Consider the following 24,281-nt stretch of genomic DNA (forward strand, 5'->3'; position numbering starts at 1 on the left):
AGTAGTTTTGCAACATCTGGAGGCACCCTGGTTGGGAAACACTGGTGTATGAACTACAACTCCCAGGAGACTACAGAGATACAATAGAGGTGTTTGTGAACTACAACTCCCAGGAGATTACAGAGATACAATATAGGTGTTGGTGAACTACAACACCCAGGAGACTACAGAGATACAATAGAGGTGTTGGTGAACTACAACACCCAGGAGATTACAGAGATAGAATAGAGGTGTTGGTGAACTACAACTCCCAGGAGACTCCTGATACAATATAGGTGTTGGTGAACTACAACACCCAGGAGACTACAGAGATACAATAGAGGTGTTTGTGAACTACAACACCCAGGAGACTACAGAGATACAATAGAGGTGTTGGTGAACTACAATCCCCAGGAAACTACAGAGATAAAATAGAGGTGTTGGTGAACTACAACTACCAGAAGACTACAGAGATACAATAGAGGTGTTGGTGAACTATAACTCCCAGGAGACTACAGAGTTACAATAGAGGTGTTGGTGACATACAACTCCCAGGAGACTACAGAGATACAATATAGGTGTTGGTGAACTACAACTCCCAGGAGACTACAGAGATACAATACAGGTGTTGGTGAACTACAACTCCCAGTCAGAAGACTACAGAGATACAATATAGGTGTTGGTGAACTACAACTCCCAGGAGACTACTGAAATACAATAGAGGTGTTGGTGAACTTCAAATCCCAGGAGACTACTGAGATACAATATAGGTGTTGGTGAACTACAACCCCCAGGAGACTACAGAGATACAATATAGGTGTTGGTGAACTACAACACCCAGGAGACTACAGAGATACAATAGAGGTGTTGGTGAACTACAACTCCCAGGAGACTACTGAGATACAATAGAGGTGTTAGTGAACTTCAAATCCCAGGAGACTACTGAGATACAATATAGGTGTTGGTGAACTACAACCCCCAGGAGACTACAGAGATACAATATAGGTGTTGGTGAACTACAACACCCAGGAGACTACAGAGATACAATAGAGGTGTTGGTGAACTATAACTCCCAGGAGACTCCTGATACAATAGAGGTGTTGGTGAACTACAACACCCAGGAGACTACAGAGATACAATAGAGGTGTTGGTGAACTACAACTCCCAGGAGACTTCTGATACAGTAGAGGTGTTGGTGAACTACAACTCCCAGGAGACTACTGAGATACAATAGAGGAGTTGGTGAACTACAAATCCCAGGAGACTACTGAGATACAATAGAGGAGTTGGTGAACTACAACTCCGAGGAGACTACTGATACAATAGAGGTGTTGGTGAACTACAAATCCCAGGAGACTACTGAGATACAATAGAGGTGTTGGTGAACTACAACTCCCAGGAGACTACTTGTGTGATTGAGTGTATACAGTAGAGCCGAGTGTGATTGTGTGTCTCTGCTCTGCTGTATACACTCGATCACACACTCAGCTCTGCTGTATACACACGATCACACACTCGGCTCTGCTGTATGCACCTGATCACACACTCGGCTCTGCTGTATACACACAATCACACACTCGGCTCTGCTGTATACACACAATCACACTCGGCTCTCCTATATACACTCGATCACACACTCAGCTCTGCTGTATACACACAATCACACTCTCGGCCCTGCTGTATACACACATTCACACACTCGGCTCTGCTGTATACATATGATCACACACTCGGCTCTGCTTTATACACTCAAACAGCAGAAAGCTGTCACGGCATGCTTGGATGTATAGTCTTACAACAGCTGGAGTCACCTCTGCAACTCCAAGCATGCACATACAGCAGAAAGCTGACAGGGCATGCTGGGATTTGTAGTCTTGCAACAGCTGGAGGCACCACTGGAATTCCCAGCATGCCCGAACAGCATATAAAATAAGTGGGCATGCTTGGAGTTGTAGTTGTGAAAAAGATGGAGGGACCCCTATCAGGACAGTTTTATAGACAAACAATTATGGTTTTTTTTTACCATTTTTACTTTCACTATTCACTCTCCAGTGCCGACACTGCTGATTCTAGCTATGCAGACTGTCTGTCTACAGTGAGCACGGAGGCAGCCTGCTTCATCACTGGACAGGAGCCAGCATGTGGAGGGGGAGATGAGCAGAAGGGGAGGGTGTATGCATAGGGAAGGGAGATGTGAGCATTACAATATAATAATTTGCTCGGGGGATAGAACAGGGGGAGGGCAGCAGCTTACAGGAAGTAAGCACAAGGCATGATGGGTGATGTAGTTTTACTTTAACTTCTCCTCCGTAATTCGTGTGCTGATAACGGGAAAACGACTGGGCCAATTTTGATGGGGGAGACATCGTTGGAAAGGTCTTTCAAAGACCTATTAAATGAGGTAAAAAAAAGGTTTTTTTGCCCAGCACTGCAGATGTCCTTTAAATTGTCCTATTCTGACCACTATAACTTTATTTTTCCATAGGCGGGGACGTAAGAGGGCTCATATTTTGCCTTTGGTCTTAAGGGGGCATACCATTGGCCAGCGTTCGGAACTAAGTGTTCCTAACGCTGTTTTCGCGCTGCGGGGGTCGGCCACGCCCCTCGTGACGCTACGGCTATGCCCCTTCATTGCAAGTCTCGCATTGAGGGGGTGTGGCCGTAACGTCACAAGGAGCGTGACCAACCCTCGCAGTGCAAAATCAGCCTTCGGGACATTTAGTTCCGAACGCTGGCCAGTGGTGTACCCCTTTAAGACCAATGGCAAAATATGAGTCCTCTTACTTCCCCGCCTACGCAAAAATAAAGTTTTAATAGGACAATTTAAACATACTAATTTTTATACAAAAAGTAAATGTTTTAATAGTAGTAAAATAAAACAAAACCTATATAAGTTGGGTATCAATCTTTGACATAACATGTCACTTGTACCAAAAAATTCACTGCGTAGAAACTAAAGCCCCTAAAAGTTTCTAAATAGCTTTTTTTCAATTTATCCAGACAAATATATAATTTTTTTCATTTCACTGTAGATTTGGTGGTAAAATTTGTGATGTCATTACAAAGTACAGTTGGTGGCGCAAATAAACAAGCCCTTATAGGGGTCTGTAAGTGAAAAAATCATAGCGTTATGGCTTTTAAAAGACCAAGAGGAAAAAAGAAACTGCAAAAAAAAAACATGTCCTTAAGGACCAGACCTGTAGAGTACCGTATTTATCAGCGTATAACACGCACTTTTAAAACTTTAATTCAGGGCAAAAAGTCTGTCTGCGTGTTATACACCGATAAACCTTTTTGTCACTGATTTAAAGTGGCCGCAGCAGCGGCTGCTTGTTAAGGATTAGCAGCCTGGCCGCGGCCACTTTAAATCAGTGACCAGCGCACGGCTCCCCCTTTGTTTTTTTTAAAATGTTCCTTCTTTTCCCCTCTGCTTTTTATTGTATTGTTTTTTTTTCATCTTCGTTACCGTGCCGCGCTCGCCAGGCCAGGTCCGGTGTCGGCTGCGGTCAGTGAAGCCGGATGAGTGATGTCCTCTGCTAGCTCCGCTGCACAAGATCAGGACGTCCCTCATTCAATGCTGCTGCCGCTGTGACTATTCTAAGGTGGCTGCGGTTGGGCTGCCAGCGGCGACCACACTGACCAGCGGCGGATACAGCGAATGATGAGTGACGTCCCTGATGCTGTGCAGCCGGCAGAGTACATCACTCATCCAGCTTCACTGACCGCAGCCCGCAAGACCCGACACCGGACCTGGCCTGCCGAGCGCGGCTAAGTAAGGAAGATGCGAAAAATGTATATATCAAAAACGGAGGGAAAGGGGATGATGAAAAGGGGGCATGATGTGAGGGGGGCATGATGTGAGGGGGGCATGATGTGAGGGGGGCAAGATGAGAGGGGGGCAAGATGAGAGGGGGCATGGTGAGAAGGGGGCATGATGAGAAGGGGCAAGATGAGAGGGGGCATGGTGAGAGGGGGCATGGTGAGAGGGGGCATGGTGAGAGGGGGCATGGTGAGAGGGGGCATGGTGAGAGGGGGCATGGTGAGAGGGGGCATGGTGAGAGGGGGCATGATGAGAGGGGGCATGATGAGAGGGGGCATGGTGAGAAGGGGGCATGGTGATAAGGGGGCATGGTGATAAGGGGGTATGATGAGAAGAGGGCATGATGATAAGGGGGCATGATGAGAAGGGGGCATGATGAGAAGGGGGCATGATGAGAAGGGGGCATGATGAGAAGGGGGCATGGTGAGAAGGGGGCATGGTGAGAAGGGGGCATGATGAGAAGGGGGCATGGTGAGAAGGGGGCATGATGAGAAGGGGGCATGATGAGAGGAGGGCATGATGAGAGGAGGGCATGATGAGAGGGGGCATGGTGAGAAGAGGGCATGATGAGAAGGGGGCATGATGAGAAGGGGGCATGATGAGAAGGGGGCAGGGTGAGAAGAGGGCATGATGAGAGGAGGTCATGATGAGAGGAGGGCATGATGAGAGGGGGCATGATGAGAGGAGGGCATGCTGAGAGGAGGGCATGGTGAGAAGGGGGCATGGTGAGAAGGGGGCATGATGAGAGGGGGCATGGTGAGAAGAGGGCATGATGAGAGGGGGCATGATAAGAGAGGGGTGGGGGAATGATAAGACAGTGGGGAATGATGAGAGGGTAAGGGGTGGGGGGTGTAAATGTGGCACACGGGCTGATAAAAGGGGAGGAATGATGTGGCACTGGAAGGGGGGACCAAACTGAAGTTCAGGCAAAATCAAAGTTAGAGGGATGATATGGCATTTAGTCTGTCATTTATCTTATATGTATTTATTTTTTACTTAAATTTCCCTATTAAAATGGGGGTGCGTGTTATACGCCAGTGCGTGTTATACGCCGATAAATACGGTATATCAGATTGAGAAGAAGTCTTCACACAAACTCTACAGTAGCAGCAGTAGGTAGGATTTGATTATTTTGTATTTATTTTTAAAAACAAAAATGTTATTGAAAATTACTTAATTCTGCATTTAGAACGCAAATGAAAAGAAAAAAAATTATGTAGAGGTTTTTATAGTGTTGCAGCAGCCATACGTCATGTCGAGTGGGACTGGCTGGGGATCAGGGGGCAAACAAGGGCATATTGGTATGGAAATTGCAGGGGAACTTCAAAATGTCGAACAGCATCTTTAAGTTCATTAGCACAAAAATGTATTATATACTAATTTATTAAATAAACTGAAACTTGCTAACTTTAAGGAACCAAGGGGGTTTAAGAAAAACTGTTTTTCTTGCATGAAATATAATATTTTGATCCTTTTATATAATTATACTTGCCTTTGTCAGACACCATGTCAGGGATGAAAGCATTGCTCAGAACAGTCTTCAAATCATTTCTAAGTCTACAGATAAGAAGCAAGAACAAAATATAAAAAAATGTTTGTTTGCATAACAACTAAGAAAATATTACATTTATTAATAAAACCTTAAACTAGGTATTATCTGCATCTTTCTAGTTAGTATAATTGAAACTAAAAGTCCTTTAAATGGGCATGTCAGATAAAAAAAACTTTTGGTATGTTGTAAAGCATGCAAAACCAATAGGTTTTGCAATTGCTTTCATTAGCAAATTTTCAGTATTTCATACTGAAAAAGCCAGTCAAAAAACTGTCCCCCCTGCCTGCTTGGACACATACTAGTCCTGCTGTGTCCATGCATCATCACCCATGTCATGGACACACTTCCTTGATTGACAGCTATGAACGCAGTGCTCACAGGTGGAGGAAAAATCCTCCCATTGTCAGCTTGTGTCCCGCTACTGTCAGTGAGGACAAGCTGGGAGTTGTAGTTTTGCTAATGCTAGGAGAGATGTGAGCAGACCGCATGCTGAGGAAGGGGGTGGAGACCTGCCCAGTGAGACCATGCCCCCTCCCTTTGAGAGGAATTCAGACTAGTGAGCTAAATTAAAAGTGTAATAAAAAGATAAATAAAGGTGCTAGACACATAACAATTTGATGTACATTGTCAGGATTAGGTACTGAGTGATATATTTAAAAAAAAATTTTGTTGGATCTGACGGGTACGTTTTAAATTCTACCATGGGGTGGAAGAGGACTTCTATGAAAAGTAATGACACCTATGCTTTCTAGCATGTTTTTTTTTTTTTTAGGTTTATTGAGTTGTTTGGGGGAGGGGAATTACACCATTGTGTTTTGTCATTTATTTTTACAGAATTCACTGTGTAGTATAGAAAATAAAGTAAATATATTTTGCGGACATGTTTTTCTGACAAATTATTTGTTTTCTGTCATTTGAGCTGAAGGCTTGCATAGGGTAAGGGCTTGCTTTTTTGCAGGAGAAGTTGCTTTTTGGGCACAATTTTGAGGTACATTATTTTTTAATAACTTTCATTCCTACTTTTTTGAAGGTGGGATGAACAAAAACATTGCGATAATACACTACTGTGTTGCGATATACTGCACTTATCAGTGTTACACTGTTAGGCAGCCTTTCATGTCCTGCTTCAAGGAAGGTTTGGATAATGTGCGTTGTATGTAAATTGTTTGAGGGTTTCCTAAGGGATGCTATTTTGGAGTATCTTGATAAAAATAAATGTATGACTCCATATCAGAATGGCTTTATGATGGATCGGTCCTGTCAAACTAACCTGATCAGGTTTTATGAGGAGGTGAGCTCTAGACAGGACCAGGGGCAATCGCTGGATGTCATATCTAGATTTTTCCAAAGCATTTGATACGGTGCCACATAAAAGGTTGGTGCATAAAATGAGAAGGATTGGACTTGGGGAAAATATGTGCAAGTGGGTAAGAAACTGGCTCAGTGATAGGAAACAGAGGGTGGTTATTAATGGTACTTATTCTGATTGGGTGAATGTTACTAGTGGGGTACCACAGGGGTCAGTCTTGGGTCCTGTCCTATTTAATATATTCATTAATGATCTTGCAGAGGGGTTGAATAGTAAAGTAGAAATCTTTGCAGATGATACTAAACTCTAAAGCGGTAAACACTATAGTGGACAGTGCACTATTACAAATGGATCTGGATAGGTTGGAGGTTTGGGTTGAGAAATTGCAGACGAGGTTCAACACTGATAAATGTAAGGTAAGGAAATTTCATGGGGAGGAAAATCTGGGCTGGGATTATGTATTAAATGGGAGCACACTTGGGACAACTGACATGGAAAAAGACTTAGGAGTCTTAGTTAACAGTAAATTTAGCTGTAGTGACCAGTGTCGGGCAGCTGCTGCCAAGGCAAATAAAATCATGGGGTGCATTAATAGGGGCATAGATCCCCACAACAAGGAAAAAATTCTACCGCTGTACAAATCACTAGTCAGACCACACATGGAATACTGTGTACAGTACTGGGCACCAGTGTACAAGAAAGATATAGTGGAGCTGGAGAGGGTTCAAAGAGGGGAAACCAGAGTAATATGGGGAATGGGAGGACTGCGGTACCCAGAAAGATGATCAGAATTAGGGTTATTTAGTTTAGAAAAAAGAAGGCTTAGGGGAGACCAAATAACTATGTATAAATATATCAGGGAACAGTACAGAGATGTCGCCCATGATCTATTTATAGCCAGGACTGTATCTATAACAAGGGGGCATGCTCAACGTTTAGAGGAAAGAAGGTTTCTACACCAGCACAGACAGGAATTCTTTACTGTGAGACTGTGGAATTCTCTGCCTGTGGAAGTGGTCATGGTTAACGTGGTAAAAGAATTTCAAAGGGGTCTGGATGCATTTTTGCAGAATAATAACATTACAGGTTATGGATACTAGATTTTTAGGGACAGAAGGTTGATCCAGGGATCTATTCTGACTGCCATATTTGGAGTAGGGCGAATGTGATTTTCGCCACAATATTTATTTATAACAGCGTACAAAATAACTCAGATCTCCAGTTTTCCCACATTGCAGTGTGGCCAAGACATGACATCACTAGTCAGGTGTGCAAAGGGAACTTGTTCTGGTTCAATGGGTGGAGTGACTGCTGGGTGACAGAGAGATCATTGTGCAACTGGTTCGTTGAGAGAACGAACGCCAAAAGGAAATACCTAGTTCACAAAAAGATAGCCACAACGTTATGGTAATTTCACAATTTAGCCCCAAGAAAAGCGGGGATCCTTCCTAAGCATGTCCATTACTGTTTGGCAGGTACTAAAATCACTTTATGGTGAATAACCCCTTTAAAGAGTTATTACCATCATATTAAAGGGGTATTCCACTGGGAAAAAAAATGTAAATCAACTGGTGCCAGAAAGTTAAACATATTTGTAAATTGCTTCTATTTAAAAATCTTAACCCTTCCAGTACTTGTCAGCTGTGTATGTTCCAGGTGAAGTTATTTTCTTTTTGAATTTCCTTTCTGTCTGACCACAGTGCTCTCTGCTGACACCTATCTATTTTAAAAACTGTCCAGAGTACAAGCAAATCCCCATAGCAAACCTATTCTGCTCCAGGAAGTTCCTAAAATGGACAGAGGTGTCAGCAGAAAGCATTGTGGTAAGACAGCAAGGATATTCAAAAAGAAAATAACTTCCTGTGGAGCATATAGCAGCTGAGAAGTACTGGAAGGATTAAGATTTTTAAATAGAAGTATTAGTAGTAGTAGCATTGTCCCCTTTATAACGATCAGGGTGCCAGAGGTTAGACCGATACAGATACATACATATAGCAATGGCATTTTCTTGCTGAGTTTTTCTGCTGGTTGGCAGATTCTTTTTTTTTTTTTTTTTTTTTATAATTTTGTGGATAATTTCCTTTTATTAGATAAAAAAAAAAAATGGTATATTTGACTGTATGTATCCAAAGTAAAATAACCCAGCAGCAACAGACATTTAATGAAGCTGATTACAAAAAAAAATCCATGCTGCTCTACAAAATAAGACCAGTCTAAACCCACGGCAGTATGTATGGATCATTAACATGTAGACCCGTTCTTTGCAGCAGCTGCCTTGCACTGTAAAAGTACTTCCAATGCTGTAACACAAGTCTACATAGAATTTATGTAGACATTAATCTAGATATAACTGAAAGGTGTAAAGAAATCTGAAATCTCTGGCAAAATGTCTCTTTGCAGTTCATCAATCTGTCACAATGATTTTATTTTGCAGATCAAAGATGATATTAGAGCCGTTCTGTTGTGGAAAAATGACAAAACAAGAAAAAAAGCTTCTGACTGTAAAATGTCAGATTGCTACTTACTGGTCATTGTGCTCTAAGGCAAAAAAAGCCTTGTCCTCAAGTCCCCTTACATTCTGCATGACTTCTTCCACATCTGCTGTGTTCACAGGTCGTTTCTTCATGCCAGCAATTTCAGACATTAGAATCTAAGATATTGAAAGTTATTTTTTTCTCTTTAGTTTGAAATAAGATTTTTTGTGTCTTGTTTTTCTGTAGCAAATAAAATCCAGTGGCTATTACCTCATGTTGTGGAGAACACTGAGCATCCAGCAAGTAATCAACATATAAATCATAAGCAGCCTATCAAAGAAAACGACATATTAATATAATAAAATCCAATGCAAAAATAATAAAATATTAGCATGAATGCTATACAGTAGGACCAATGTAATATGTGTATCTAAATACACATCTTCAAGCTATTCCATACCCTGTGAATAGTGGACAACTTGCAAATGGTTGGGGTCTGACTGCTGGGGCCCCTTTACATCCCCAGAATGCAGTAAAAATGCTGCCCCAAATTAATATAGCTGGTGAAGTGATCCAGGCATCTTAGGCTGGGTTCACACCACATTTTGTTACGGTTCCTGTATACGGCTGGGAGGAGGGGGGCGGGGCTTAATCGCGTCACCCGCACTCAGCCGTATTCGGGAACCGTATTTAATGTATGTCTATGAGCGGTTGACCACGTTTTTGCCTGCGCTAGGGAAACCGCATACGGCCGAAAACGAAGTCGACCGGAGGCTGCGGTTCACTCTGGTCGGCTCATAGACATACATTAAATACGGTTCCCGAATACGGCTGAGTGCGGGCACCGCGATTAAGCCCCGCCCCCCCCCCTCCTCCCAGCCGTATACGGGAACCGTATTTAACAAAACGTGGTGTGAACCCAGCCTTATCCCCTATCCTTTGGATAGGGGATAAGATGTATAAGCACCGGAGTACCCCTTTAAACAGCACAAAGGCCCCCTTATTCTCAGCCTCAGTTTTGGGGGGGGGGGTGGAGTCACAGACTTCCACAAATCATAAAGTATAAATAAATAAAGGAATTAATAATAATCATAAGGCATATCTTATCATAGAGGGGGCGTGTCGACCACCACTGCTCTGTGCATGAGGAAAGTCTGTGTGCTGAACAATAATCTTTACAACACCAGGGTGCCAGGCAGGAGATTGCGGGGGTCTCAGCATCCGCATCCCCTTTCCTGTGGATATGGGACAAAAGCAATATGCAAGATGCATATTGCTCTTCAAAATTGCATTGTTATTATTTAAAATGTATTTCAAAACTTATTTTCAGATACTTTCATAAGGCCTACATGTTAAATATGTTTCCTAACATAGTTTTTTTTAATTATATATCATTACAAAAGACATATTTCTTACTCATTTTAGTTTTTTTTTTCTTTATTTTTCCAGGAAAAGAAAAAAAATAAATAAAAAAGTTACTTTTCTGTAGTTTTTTTTCCCCTGGCCTTCCCATTCCTACGTCTAGTAAAACGCATATACATTCTGCTCTTCTCTACTTTGCCTTGAGTTGCTGAGCCATGAGGCTTACTGATTAAGAGGTGTTAGAAACAGGATTTGTCAGCAGGAGTTGTAAACTATAAAGGCAAAAAAGAAAGCAAGTGGGGGATTTAACCCTTTAAGGACCAATACAATTACGCTATGTTCACACTACGGAATTTCCACATGGACAATCTCCGTGCAGACACTCCACAAACTGTGGGCGCCAGCATAAACATGACAGCACTAGGACCGCACGGGAATGGGCCGTCTCATACACGGCTATGCATTCTGTGTGGAGTCCACAGAAAGAATGAAGAGTTCATTCTTTCTGCGGACATGGAAATCCGTAACCGAAACATCTGGCATGGGAATTCAGCCATGTGCACAGCATAGCAGAACCCTGTTAAATTCACCGGGACTCTGCAGCAGCAGAATCTCCATACCAAATTCCAATGCGGAATCGGGAACGGAAATGTGTAAACATAGTCTTAAAGGGGTATTCCGGCTTAATACATCTTATCCCCTATCCAAAGCATAGGGGATAAGATGTATGATCGCAGGAGTCCAGCCGCTGGGGACCCCAGCAATCTCGGTGCAGCCCCCGGAATTCTGTGCTGGGAGCTGTCTCTGAGATGTGGACGTGACGTCATTCATAGACCTGAGTGTAGGGGGCGCAGTGTGACGTCACTAGGGGGTGTGGCCGAGACGTCACATTCCCGTCCCGGAGGCAGCGCCCGACACAGAATGCCTGGGGCTGCACCGAGATTGCGGGGGTCCCCAGTGGCGGGACCCCTGCGTTCATACATCTTATCCCCAAGGATGGGGGATAAGATGAATAAATCTGGAATACCCCTTTAAAGACCAAACCTGTTTTTTTAAATCTGAGTATGCATGACTTTATTAGAGAATAACTGTAACATGTTCTGCCAATCACAACAATTCTGACGTTGTTTTTTTTGTCACGGGTACTACATGTGTTTTTTTACAATGCAAAATTTTCAAAAAACTAAACAAAATTATTTTTTGCTATTTTACCACTAATAGGTTTCAAATATTTATGAAACTCATAATTTATAGTTCTATTTTATTTTGATAGCATTTTTAATGGATTAGAAGCCTAACAATTTTACTTGAAATTTTGAAACTTTGAAAAATACAACTTTTTTTTATGTGCTATGCAAGGTCTGCAAAAACTTAGAAGTGGTAAAACATAGCACCCCCCCACCCTTCCTGCCAATGACCCCATTTTAAAAACTAGACCCCTAGGGAGTACAGTGAGTATTTTAACACCATAGTTTTTGGCAGGAATGCACCCCATATTTTATTGAGCTGCTCATCCCATGTTCAGGAAAATACCCCCCCCCCCCCATTTGGCTTTAAGGGCATCAATATAGGCTGCACTTCATGCCAGAACCATACACAACCCCAACAAGTTCCTCCATTTTGGAAACTACACCCCGTAAAGAATTCAACTAGATCAAAAGTGAGTACTTTGAGTCCTTTATGTATGGCTGGAATGGTTACAATGTCAGTAGAAACATTTTTAATTTGATTTTTTTTTTCACAAATACATCATTTGTGGGCCATATTTTTTGTACATTGCACTTGAAAGGGAGGAGATGCAGCCCATATTTTCCTATGCTGTTCGTCCTGTGTTCGAAAATACCCACGCTTAGGCCATATTTGGTCCTGTGGCGCCATTTTGTTTACAGGGCATGGTTTTAGGCTGAATGGATTAAAGCATAACCCATCAGATCCAACAAAAAAAAAATTCACTCAGTATCTAATCCAGACCCTGTACATCAAATTTTTATGTGTCTAGCACCTTTAAAAAAATTTTTACTACACTTTTAATTCAGCTCACTAGTCTGAAGTCCTCTCAAAGGGAGGGGGCGTGGCCTCACTGTGCAGGTCTCTGCCCCCTCCCTCAGTATGCTGTCTGCTCACAACTCCCCTAGCATTAGCAAAACTACAACTCCCAGCTTGTCCTCCCTGACAGTAGCGGGACACAAACGGACAGTGGGAGGATTTTTCCTCCAGCTGTGAGCCCTGCGCTCACAGCTGTCAATCAAGGAAGTGTGTCCATGACATAGGTGATGATGCATGGACACAGCAGGACTAGTATGTGTGCAAACAGGCAGGGGGGGGGGGGCAGTTGTTTGACTGGCTTTTTCAGTATGAAATACTGAAAATTTTCCAATGAAAGCAATTGCAAAACCTATTAGTTTTGCATGGTTTACAACTTATCAAAAGTTTATGTATCTGAAAGTGCCCATTTAAAGGTCACGCTTCATACCTGTAAAGAGTTTTAGCTCCCAGAACCCCCACGAGTGATCCCATTTTAGAAACTACATTCCGTAAAGTATTCACCTAGACCAAAAGTGAGTACTTTGAGTCCTTTTGTTTGGCTGGAATCGTTACAAAGTCAGGAGGAAAAAAATGTTATTTGCTTTTTTTTTCTCACAAATGTATAATTTGTGGAACATATTTTTTGTACATTGCATCTAAAAAGGAGGAAATGCACTCCATATTTTATACGTCCAGTGTTCGGCAATACCCCCGCCATATTTGGTTGCTTTGATACATGGTGGGACCCAGAAGGACAGGAAATCCATTTGGATTTCAGGACATCATTTTAAAAATTATAGGCCACACTCCATGCCTGCAAAGGATTAAAGCTGGCAGAACCATACAGCACCCCAACAAGTGACTCATTTTTAAAAATTACACCCCCTAAACTATTCACTTGGGTTAGTAGTATGTTCTTTGAGGCCTTTTTGTGTTGATGGTATTAGCATAAGTCCGTGTAAAATATTTTAATGAGCTTTTTTCCACACATGCATCATTTGTGGGATATATAATTTTAAATATAGCTTCTGAAATTAATGAAATGCACCACACATTTTATTACTCTGCTTTTTCCATATTAGGCAGAACCTATGATTAGGCCATATTTGGTTACTTGGCCACATGGTGGGACCCAAAAGGAGACAATATCATTTTACAAATTATAGGCCATACTTCCTGCTTGCAAACCATTCTAGCTGTCAGAACAATGTGAACCCTGTTTCGAAACTAAAACCCCTAAAGTATTCACCTAGGGCTGTAGTGCATTCGTTGAGCCCTTATTTTGTGGATGAAATTATTTTAGTGGAAACTATTTGAAATTAGCTTTTCTTCACAAATGCTTTATTTGTGGGACATATATTTGGTACATTGCTTCTGATATGGAGGAAATGCACCCCATGTTTTATTACGCTGTTTTTCCTGGGTTGGGCAGTACCCCCACTTAGGCCATATTTGGTTGCCTTACTGCCTGGTAGGAGCCATAAATAGAGGAGTATCATTATATGAATTATAGACCCCACTCAATGCCTGAAAAGAATAGGAGCTGGCAGAACGATACCGCACCTCCTCAAGTGACCCCATGTGGACTGCAAGTCTTTTGTCAAAAATGAATTAAAATCATTTAAAAAGTCCAATCAAAACAAACCTGGTACCGATAAATACTAAAGTTCACGGTGCAAAAAATAAGCCATCATTCATCCCTATAGATGGAAAAAAAGTTATGGGGGTCCGAAAAGAAATATTTTAGGCATACTGATTTTGATTAGAAAAAAAAAGCCTTTTTTTTTTTTTTTTTTAAATAGCACAGTAATAAGTAGATTTTTTATGCTTACCGTAAAATCTCTTTCTCGGAGGATCCATTGGGGGACACAGACCGTGGGTATATGCTCTTGCCACTAGGAGGTGCTGACCCAAGGCAAACAAAAAAAAGTTCGGCTCCTCCCGGCAGGCTATACCCCGCCTACTGGCCCTGAGCTCATCAGTTTAGTCTCAAAGCAATAGGAGGCAACAGACAAAAAAAAGAGAAAAAAAACAGCAAAAGTCTGAGAGAAACAGACAAAAGAAAAAACCCCGAATCACCTCTCGGACAGAACAAACGAAAAACTCTACCCAAACTGTGGGTGGGCGCTGTGTCCCCAAATGGATCCTCCGAGAAAGAGATTTTACGTTAAGCATAAAAAAAAATCTACTTTTCTCGGTCGGAAACCATTGGGGGGACACAGACCGTGGGACGTACCAAAGCAGTCCCCGGGGTTGGGAGAAAAATACTCAACCCAAAATCAAGCAGAGGAGGATGATACTGCCGCCTGCAACACCTTGCGGCCCAAACTAGCATCAGCCGACGCAAAAGTATGTACTTGATAGAACTTTGCAAATGTATGCAAGGACGACCAGGTGGCCGCCTTACAGACTTGCAGGGCCGAAGCCCTATTACGGAGAGCCCAAGAAGCCCCAAGAGAACGTGTGGAATGCGCCGTCAACCGAAAGGGTGGCACCTTGGCCTTGCGGCGGTACGATTCCGAAATGGCCGAGCAAATCCACTGAGCAATGGTCACTTTAAAAGCCAGAAGACCCTTACGACTACCCTCAGGAATCACGAAAAAGGAGTCCCCCAGGCGAAAAGAGGAGGTGACCAACAGATAAGTCCGGACTGCCCAGACCACGTCAAGGGTGTGAAGAGTACGCTCCTTGGCATTGGCAGGAGAAGGACAAAAGGAAGGAAGAACGAGCTCCTCGTTGACATGAAAAGAGGAAACTACCTTGGGCAGGAAGGAAGGAGGTGGGCGGAAAACCACCTTATCCTGATGAAGCACCAAAAGGGGGGAACGGCAGGAAAGTGAAGCCAGTTCCGAGACCCTCCGGATAGAAGTGATGGCAATGAGAAAAGCGAATTTCCACGAGAGAATACGAAGGGAGGCATCCCTAAGGGGCTCGAAAGGAGCCTCCCTCAAGGCTCCAAGCACCAGATTGAGATCCCAAGGAGGTGTGGGAGACCGGAAAGGAGGAGCCATGCGGGCCACACCCTGTAAAAAAGGTGCGGACATGGGAATTAGAGGCCAACTGCCGTTGGAAAAGGATAGAGAGAGCAGACACCTGACCCTTAAGAGAACATAGGGTCAAAAGCTGATCCAGCCCTGCCTGAAGAAAGGCAATAAGACGTGGAAGGGAAAAAATGACCGGAGAAAAGTTTTGCTCCTCGCACCACCGAAAATAAGATTTCCAGGTGCGGTGGTAAATCCTGGCCGAGGAAGGTTTGCGTGCCCGAAGCATGGTGCGAATAACCCCCTCAGAAAACCCGGAGGCCTTCAATACCGCGGTTTCAACTGCCACGTCGTCAAATGCAGCGACAGTAAATTGGCAAAGGGGACCGTGAAAGAGAAAATCGGACGAAGTGGTAGGTGCAGCGGCACGTCGTCGGCCAGTCGGACTACGTCTGCGTACCACGCGCGTCTGGGCCAGTCTGGGGCCACCAGAATGGCAGAGACTCTCTCCGCCTTGAGTTTCCTCAGAACCCTGGGCAGGAGGGGGAAGAGGCGGAAACAGATAAGGGAGTCGGAAGGACGCCCACGGGATGACCAGAGCATCTGTCGCCAGGGCCAGGAGATCCCTCGATTTTGCTACAAAGAGGGGAACCTTCTGGTTGAGGCGAGATGCGAAGAGATCCACATCCGGGGTCCCCCAAAGGTCGCAAATCTGTGAAAACAGCTCCGGGTGGAGAGACCACTCCCCCGGATCCGCCGAGGAGCGGCTGAGAAAGTCCGCTTCCCAATTGTCCACGCCCGGGATGTGGATCGCCGACAGAGCAGGGACCCGAGCCTCGGCCCAGAGGAGAATCTTGGAGACCTCCCTCCATTGCCAAGCAACTCCGGGTGCCGCCTTGGCGATTGATATATGCAACGGCCGTTGCATTGTCAGACTGAACCCGGACCGGTCGACCCTGAAGGAGACGTTCCCAATGGAGGAGGCAAAGGAAGATCGCCCGAAGCTCCAGAATATTGATGGGGAGACGGGCTTCCCCAGTGGACCAGTGACCCTGGACCGTCATGTCCCGAAAAAACCCTCCCCAACCCATGAGGCTCGCGTCGGTGGTGACGATCTGCCACTGAAAGTGAAGAAAAGACTTCCCCAGAAGAAGAAGGGGAGAGTGGAGCCACCAAAGAAGGGACTGACATACTGCCAGGGGAAGGAAAATCCTGCGATCCAGGGACAAAGGGGACTTGTTGGAGGGAACGGTAATGAAATTGGGCGAAGGGGACTGCTTCCATGGCAGCCACCATACGGCCCAAGACTTCAATGCAGAAGTGAATCGAAACCAGGACGGGGCGTCGCAGGCGACGGACCCCCACCTGCAGAGAGCGCCTTTTGTCCAAGGGAAGACGGATCCAGGCTACTGTGGTGTCGAAAAGGAGCCCCAGAAAAATTAGGGACTGACTTCTCCCAGTTGATGACCCAGCCGAAAGAGGACAGGGTGTGAAGTGTGATCTGCAGGCTCTCGAAATTCTCGGATCGAGAGGGAGCCTTGATTAGGAGGTCGTCCAGGTAGGGGAGGATGGAGATCCCCCGGCAGCGAAGGATGGCAATGACCGCCGCCATGACCTTGGTAAAGACCCTGGGAGCCGTGGCTAGACCAAACGGGAGTGCCACAAACTGAAAATGATCCTCCGGCACCGCAAAAAGAAGGAAACGCTGATGTGCTGGGAAGATCGGAATGTGGAGATAGGCGTCTCGGATATCCACTTAAGAAAGAAACTCGCCCTGGTCCATGGAGGCCACCACAGACCGGAGGGACTCCATCAGAAAATGACGGAGGCGCAGATGGCGATTGAGCAACTTGAGGTCCAGAATGGGACGGACCGTGCCCTCTTTTTTGGGAACGACGAAGAGATTTGAATAGAACCATGATGGGAGAGGAGAGAACGCAGAGCAGTTTGAAAAGCCGCCGCCAAGGAAGGGGACTGAGGAGGGCGGGATTGAAAGAAACGGTGTCTTGGGAGTGAAGGGAATTCTATGCGGTAGCCTCCTGAAATAAAAGCTCGCACCCAGGCATCTTGGACTTGAGACATCCATATGTCCTGGAAAAGAGACAGCCGCCCTCCCACCTGAGCACACGACGCGGGTGGGGGCGCCCCTTCAGGAAGAGGCAGGCTTACGGGTACCAGATTTGGCAGCGAAACCTTCAGATCGGTTGCCCGACTTCCATGATGGACGTGCCCTGAAAGAGGGTGTTTTACGAGGAGGAGGCTGTGCCTGCTTGGAGGGACAACCCTGGGACGAGACCTGTTCTGTGGAAGCAGAGAACGCTTACCTCCCGTAGCTTCAGAAATAATTTCATCCAAACATTTTCCGAAGAGGCGGGAACCCGAGAAGGGAAGTTCCGTCCAACCTCTTCGACGCAGCATCGTCGTCCCACGCTTTCAACCACATAGCGCGACGAATCGCAACCAAGTTGGCCGAGGCAAATTCTGAGCAGCGAGCGGATTCCAAAGTGGCTGAACAAAGGAAATCGCCAGCTTGGGAGAGCTGGAGAGCCGCTTCTGCCAGTTCTTCCCTGGAAATTCCAGCAAGGGCCCCCTGGCGGAGCTGGGAAGCCCAAACCAACACCGCCTTGGCCACCCAAGTGGAGGCAAAAGTGGGGAGTAATGAGGACCCAACAGCTTCGAATGCGGACTTCGCTAGATTTTCCATTTTCTTGTCCGCCGGATCCTTAAGAGACGATGCATCTGCAATGGGCAGTGTAGTGGACTTGGACAGGCGGGAGACCGGTGGGTGAACCTTAGGCGGAACCGTCCACTTTGTGACTAGGTCCTGAGGGAAGGGAAAACGTGTTTGCACCTTCTTGATTCCCTGAAAAAGCCTCACAGGGTGTTTCCAAGCACGGCATCAAACTCTGCATGAGAGCTAAACGCCTTGGGAGCATGCCGTGATCGGCGAAAGGAGACTTCTGGATCAGGATTCGAAGCTCCAGGGTGTCCCTTATGGCTGACACAAACCGCCCACCACATCGGACTTTGTAGAGTAATCCTTGTGATCCGAGACGGAATCTGAACCTTCTTCCACAGCTTCCCCCGAGGAACGGGAGTCCGCGGAGGCAGCCCTCGCTGGGGATGAGGGAGACCTAGGATGAGAGGACGGGGACCTAGAACGCCGACCCGGAGAACGACCCCTAGAAGCTGGGGTACGCCCTAGGGCCGGGGAGGGGGAGCGAGACCTGTGAAACGAGGGGCCGCCCTGGGGCTGCTCCCACGAGGAGCCAGAGGGAGCTACCTTAGTGAGCTTAGAAGTGCAGAAAAAAGGTGGTTCCGGGGAAACAGAGCGCGAGCCCCTGGAGCCTCGAAGCGATGTCCTTTCCAAGGCCAAAGCCACCGACTTGGAGACCTTAGCCAATTCAGAAATCGACCAGGAAAGGGAAGAAACCCACTCTGGAGTGGGGGCGGTTCACACATTCCGCTGAAGCCTCAGGTGCTCCAGAAACGGACGGCAAAGACAGTTTGGAGGAGCAGGCGGAAAAGGAAGATTCAGTAGAACCCACTGGAAATTTGGACTTACAACACACACATGCATAGTAGGTAACTAGAGCCGTCGCCTGTCTGGGCGGTGGGTCGGGTCTGGGGTCGGACATAGCTGGTAGCTAGGGACAGCAGAAAAAAAACAGAGCAATCTCACCCGGTCTCTGTCCCAGTTCTGGATAAGCAGAGGCAGTCCCCAGTATCTCCTGCGTGAGGTAACCAGAAGGAGAGAGGGAGAGAGAAAGAGAGAGCAGAGAGGAGGAGCCAGCCACCAGCAGAAGCAGGCCGCCTCCCAGAAGCCGCCTATTGGCTGAAAATGAACCCTGAGCGTGCGCACCAGCTGATAGGTTAAATCAGTGACCCCTAGGTGCGCACGCTAAGCCCCCATAGGAGAATGCGAGCGGTGGGTGGAGCCTCGGCACGCGCGGCTGAAGCTCCGGCACCGCGAACACCATGTCCCCCAGTAACCAACACTAACTCCGGCGTCTTAGCCGGAGGAGAGAAACAGCCACGCGATCCCTGCAGTGGTTGAACGGGGCCGCATGCAGGGAGGGATGCCGGCTGTGAGAGCCGCCGCCGTGTGCGGCTCAAAGTGAAAGTAAAAACACACGAGCTGGCAGGGTCGGGGAGGGAGAGGGAAACGCTGTCCGACCCTGCCGAAGTGCTCATTCCCCCTGTCCCGGTGCCCCAGAACAAATTCCAGGGTTCTCCAGATGTTGAAAGCCCACTAGGAACAATAAAAAGGAGTGCCCCTGACCCCTGTAATAGACACACCAGGTAATGGGGCTGAACGGAACAAACATACTCACCTAGCACCATACTCACCTGAAGATGTCTTCCACCTGAAGATCTCTTCAGCCAGACTTATGGATGCCTGCATCACGTCATGCTGCTACAGACAAGGACGAGCAGGGAAAATAGGGGGACCTGGACTCAACGGTACTACCCAAGGTGCTGGCCGTTGGCGGGAAGGGGTTAACGGTGCATTTGTAAATTATGTCCCATGCCCCTTAGCCGCATATGGGGGAACAGGTAGCGCCATGCTCCTGAACCCCCACCTAAAAACAGTGAAAAAATTAAATGAATCAAAGAAACTAAACAGTCCCCAACTATAAAATAAGAAAAAAGAAGACCAGGTCTGGAGAAATCCAGACCTGTGTCTTGCCTCCTAGGACACTAAGCTTAAACTGATGAGCTCAGGGCCAGTAGGCGGGGTATAGCCTGCCGGGAGGAACCGGACTTTTTTTTGTTTGACTAGTGTCAGCGCCTCCTAGCGGCAAGAGCATATACCCACGGTCTGTGTCCCCCAATGGTTTACGACCGAGAAATAAAAGCTACATAAATGAGATGTCGTTTAAATCATATTGATCTGCACAATCAAAGAACATGTCATTTTTAGCTGACCCCTCTGATTTGTATTTTGTAAATGCTATTTGTTTGCTTTCTTTGCTCAGCTGTCAGACATATAGAATTTAGATTTAGTTTTATAGTTCATACTTGTTCCCCATAGAGATAAATTTAGCAGTATAGTTATTCAGTGTTGATTTGAAAAAATCTCCCATTTATCATCTGTAGCAGCATTTCACAACACCTCCTCCCAATCTATGTCTTGAAGTGCAGCTCTTAGCCCAGGGAAATTTGCCTTTTTAAAAGTATGAATTCGGGAAGAAAACAGACATGGTGCACATCTACAATCTTGTATAATGATCTAATTGCTTCTCAGCATAATATCAAAAACTAACAGGTTGTTAGTATACATTTTTGATCAAAAAGTACAAGCTCACTCGCCACATCAAGGCCACCTATTTATAGTGGGTCCCTAACGTCCCTAGCATAAAATGGCGTAGCACTGGGCGGCGACCACCACCGCCGCGACACCAGTGCCCACGGGGGGGAAACGACCCACTGGCAGAGCGGCCCCAATGCCACTCAAACCAGTCCATGGGCCGCACCCCCCCCCCCCGCAGACACGGCACCACGGCAGCAGCGGACGCCACACAGCACCACACTAGTGTGAACAGTGTTTTTTGATCAAAAATGTATACTAACAACCTGTTAGTTTTTGATATTATGCTGAGAAGCAATTAGATCATTATACAAGATTGTAGATGTGCGACCATGTCTGTTTCTTCTACCTGAATTCACATTGTGTTTTCCATCCCCTCCTTTTTGTTTGAACATGTGTCTGCACTCTTCCCCACCCCCTCAGCCCAACCCTATATAAGTAGTAGTTAGCTACACAAGGGCCATTTCTTTCCTAGCAGCCTCCCAGTCTGACTGGGAGAGCATGGTAAGTGTGCTGTTACACCTTGAGCACACTGGTGTGGTGCTGTGCAGCGTCCGATGCTGCCGTGGCGCCGTGTCTGTGGGGGGGTGCGGCCCATAGACTGGTTTGAGTGGCATTGGGGCCGCTCTGCCAATGGGTCGTTTCCCCCCGTGGGCACTGGTGTCGCAGCAGTGGTGGTCGCCGCCCAGTGCTACGCCATTTTATGCTAGGGACGTTAGGGACCCACTCTAAATAGGTGGCCTTGATGTGGCGAGTAGGCTTGTACTTTTTGATCAAAAATGTATACTAACAACCTGTTAGTTTTTGATATTATGCTGAGAAGCAATTAGATCATTATACAAGATTGTAGATGTGCGACCATGTCTGTTTCTTCTTCCTGAATTCACTTTTTAAAATTATGTTTTTGCCCTCCCAATATGTCTTTGATTTCTATATTTTAAGCCAAAAGGTTTTCATGCACAGTTACATTCCCAACCAGCTCAGCATTGTTAGAAATCACCAGATCAAACAGAGAATCGCTTCTTGTTGGGTCCTCCACAAACTGGCCCATAAAATGATCCTGCAATATATTTCGGAACTTTCTTCCCTTTGAAGTTTTAGCCAAATCATAAGCCCAATTAATATCTGGATAGTTAAAACCATTTCATTATTACCACTGTACGTGCACGGGCAGCCCTCTCTATTTGTCTATGCCGCTCACCTATCTCCTCAGTTATTTTGAGGGGTGATGAGAGTACACCAAAATAATCTTTTGGCAAGGTTTTTTGAAAACTGTCACTGCAGTTTTTGAGCCAAAGCCAGAAATGGATCCAGCAGGAAGGAGAAGAAGTATTAGTCCTTCTTTTATATTTCCCATTCCTTTTAAATACACATCTGGCTTCAGCTTAAAAACGGTAGTGGCAGTTTTCCAAAAAGCGCCAGAAAAAAACCTGTGTGGAAACCTAACCATACAGTGTTTACCTCCTTTTTTGTAATTTTACCCACAAGGATTCCACATCTTTACAATCATCACACTCTGTTGCATCGTTCACTTCTAACATACAGACATACACCACCCTTACCTGTTCACCCTATTCTTCTATTCTTTTGAAACAGTGAAAAAAACCCACAGATTGACTGCCTTGTCATGTAAAGAGTCTAGTCATGTAAAGAGTCTAGCCATGTCTCAGGGACACCAACTTCATCAATGTGTTCCTCTAATATCAAGGTCTCTAGACGTCTGGCATTTGTGAGCATTACGTTGCCATCTAGTTTTACACATTCAGTATCAGTAATGTGATTTATTGAGTTATTGTGGGTACAATTGTTTTCACCACTGGTTTGTAGCACATGGATCCCCCTATAGACTGATCTTAACCTCCCCTCACTTCTCTACACCCACCATTATGTCCTGACCATACTCTAACCTATTTGCCACTCTGCTTGATTTGCTACTTTGTCCTCCCTCCACTAACATAGTTTAACCCTATAACGACCATGGACGAGTATAGAAGTCCAGGTCGGCGGCCGATCCGGCACCTAGACGTCTATACACGTCCATGCTTCTGTCACCGCTCCTAAACAGCGGTGACAATAGACAAACAGCTGAGGGTCACTGCTAGCGGGGCGAGGACCAATCAGAGCAGTCCATTACAGTTTAACCCTTACTCCCTCTGTCTTCCCCGCAGCGTGATCACGGGGTGCTGTGAGTGATCCCCGGCAGGCAGGCAACTGCCGCACTGCCGGGACCGAAGAAAACTTCGGTCACGGCATTTTAACCCTTACAGCCGCGGTCGGAAGCGTGCCAGAGGCACGTCCTGATATGCTGCCTGCTAGTGCAAACTACTACTAAGTATTCCAAAGAATAAAAGAAAAGTGAAAAAAAATATTTAAAAGAAAAAGTGTAAAAACAATAAGTATAAAAAAGTTGTAAAAAAAAAAAAAAAGTGTAAAAAATAAAAATACATTTATTAAATAAATATAATGAAAAATAGAAATGTATAATGTGTAGGATCACACGGCACACATCCGGAGCATATTACGTGCTGCGGATGCCCGCCAACAGTCACAATAATGAGCTCCCTGCTGCAGTTTGATAGCTTTGTGTGTCCACTCATAGCGGCGGATTTCCCGCCGGCAGTCATAAGCGGACACACTGAGCTACCCAGCATCCGCGGTGTGTAATATGCTGCGGATGCGCTCTACCTCACAAAGCGCTTGTAGCGTGAGACGGGTCCGTAGCCCACGCTCACCTCCTTCCTATGTCGTCTCCCTGCACTGTTAACCTTTGATGTGGACCTTGAATAAACTTCATGGATGAAGCAGCTATTGCCGTGAGTGCACTTATTGTCCATCTCTACTTGTTGGACCAAAAATAAAGAATTTGTGGGGGAAAAAAAGCTAATTGCTATTTTTTTCACTGACTTTGAAATAATTCTAGCCACACAATACAGGCTCAACATACTCACTTTTGCCCTAGGTGAATACATTAGGGGGTGTAGTTTCAAAAAATTTGGTCACATTTGGGGGTGCGGTATTGTTCTGACAGCTAGAATGCTTTGCAAGATAAAGTGTGGCCTATTATTTGTAGAATGATATCCGAAAAGCCAAATGGTGCGCCTCTCCTTTGGGGTCCCACCATGTGGCCATGCAACTAAATATGGTCTAAGCAGGGGTATTACCGAACACGGGACAAACAGCGTAATAAAATATGGGGCACACTTTCTACTTTTCAGATGCAATGTACAAAAAATATGTCCCACAATTTATGCATTTGTGGAAAAAAAAAAGAAATTTTAATTTTTTCCACTGACTTTGTATCCATTCCAGCCACACAAAAAGGACTCAAAGTACTCACTTTTGGTCTAGATGAATACTTTAGGGGGTGTAGTTTCCAAAATGGGGTAACTGGAGGTTCTGTATGGTTCTGGCAGCTAAAACCCTTTGCAGGAATGAAATGCGGCCTATAATCCATTCGGACAAAATTGA

The 24,281-nt window shown here is 45.5% G+C and overlaps 1 protein-coding gene across 14 annotated transcripts in view; it reads right to left on the minus strand.

Moving 5' to 3' along the window:
- Positions 1–24,281, minus strand: part of C3H6orf118 (chromosome 3 C6orf118 homolog) — a 303,945-nt gene that overhangs the window by 173,635 nt on the left and 106,029 nt on the right. For all 14 annotated transcript variants that reach the window (XR_008891406.1, XR_008891407.1, XM_056566824.1 and 11 more), the window contains 3 exons: positions 9,405–9,464; positions 9,186–9,310; positions 5,292–5,356 (listed from right to left, as the gene is read on the minus strand). Coding sequence is in view for 12 of the 14 variants with exons in the window: in XM_056566824.1 (XP_056422799.1) it covers positions 5,292–5,356; positions 9,186–9,310; positions 9,405–9,464 (250 nt within the window). In the remaining 2 variants the exon portion in view is untranslated. The remainder of the gene's footprint in view (positions 1–5,291; positions 5,357–9,185; positions 9,311–9,404; positions 9,465–24,281) is intronic.

Source organism: Hyla sarda, chromosome 3 (assembly GCF_029499605.1).
Source record: "Hyla sarda isolate aHylSar1 chromosome 3, aHylSar1.hap1, whole genome shotgun sequence".
NCBI lineage: Eukaryota > Metazoa > Chordata > Amphibia > Anura > Hylidae > Hyla > Hyla sarda.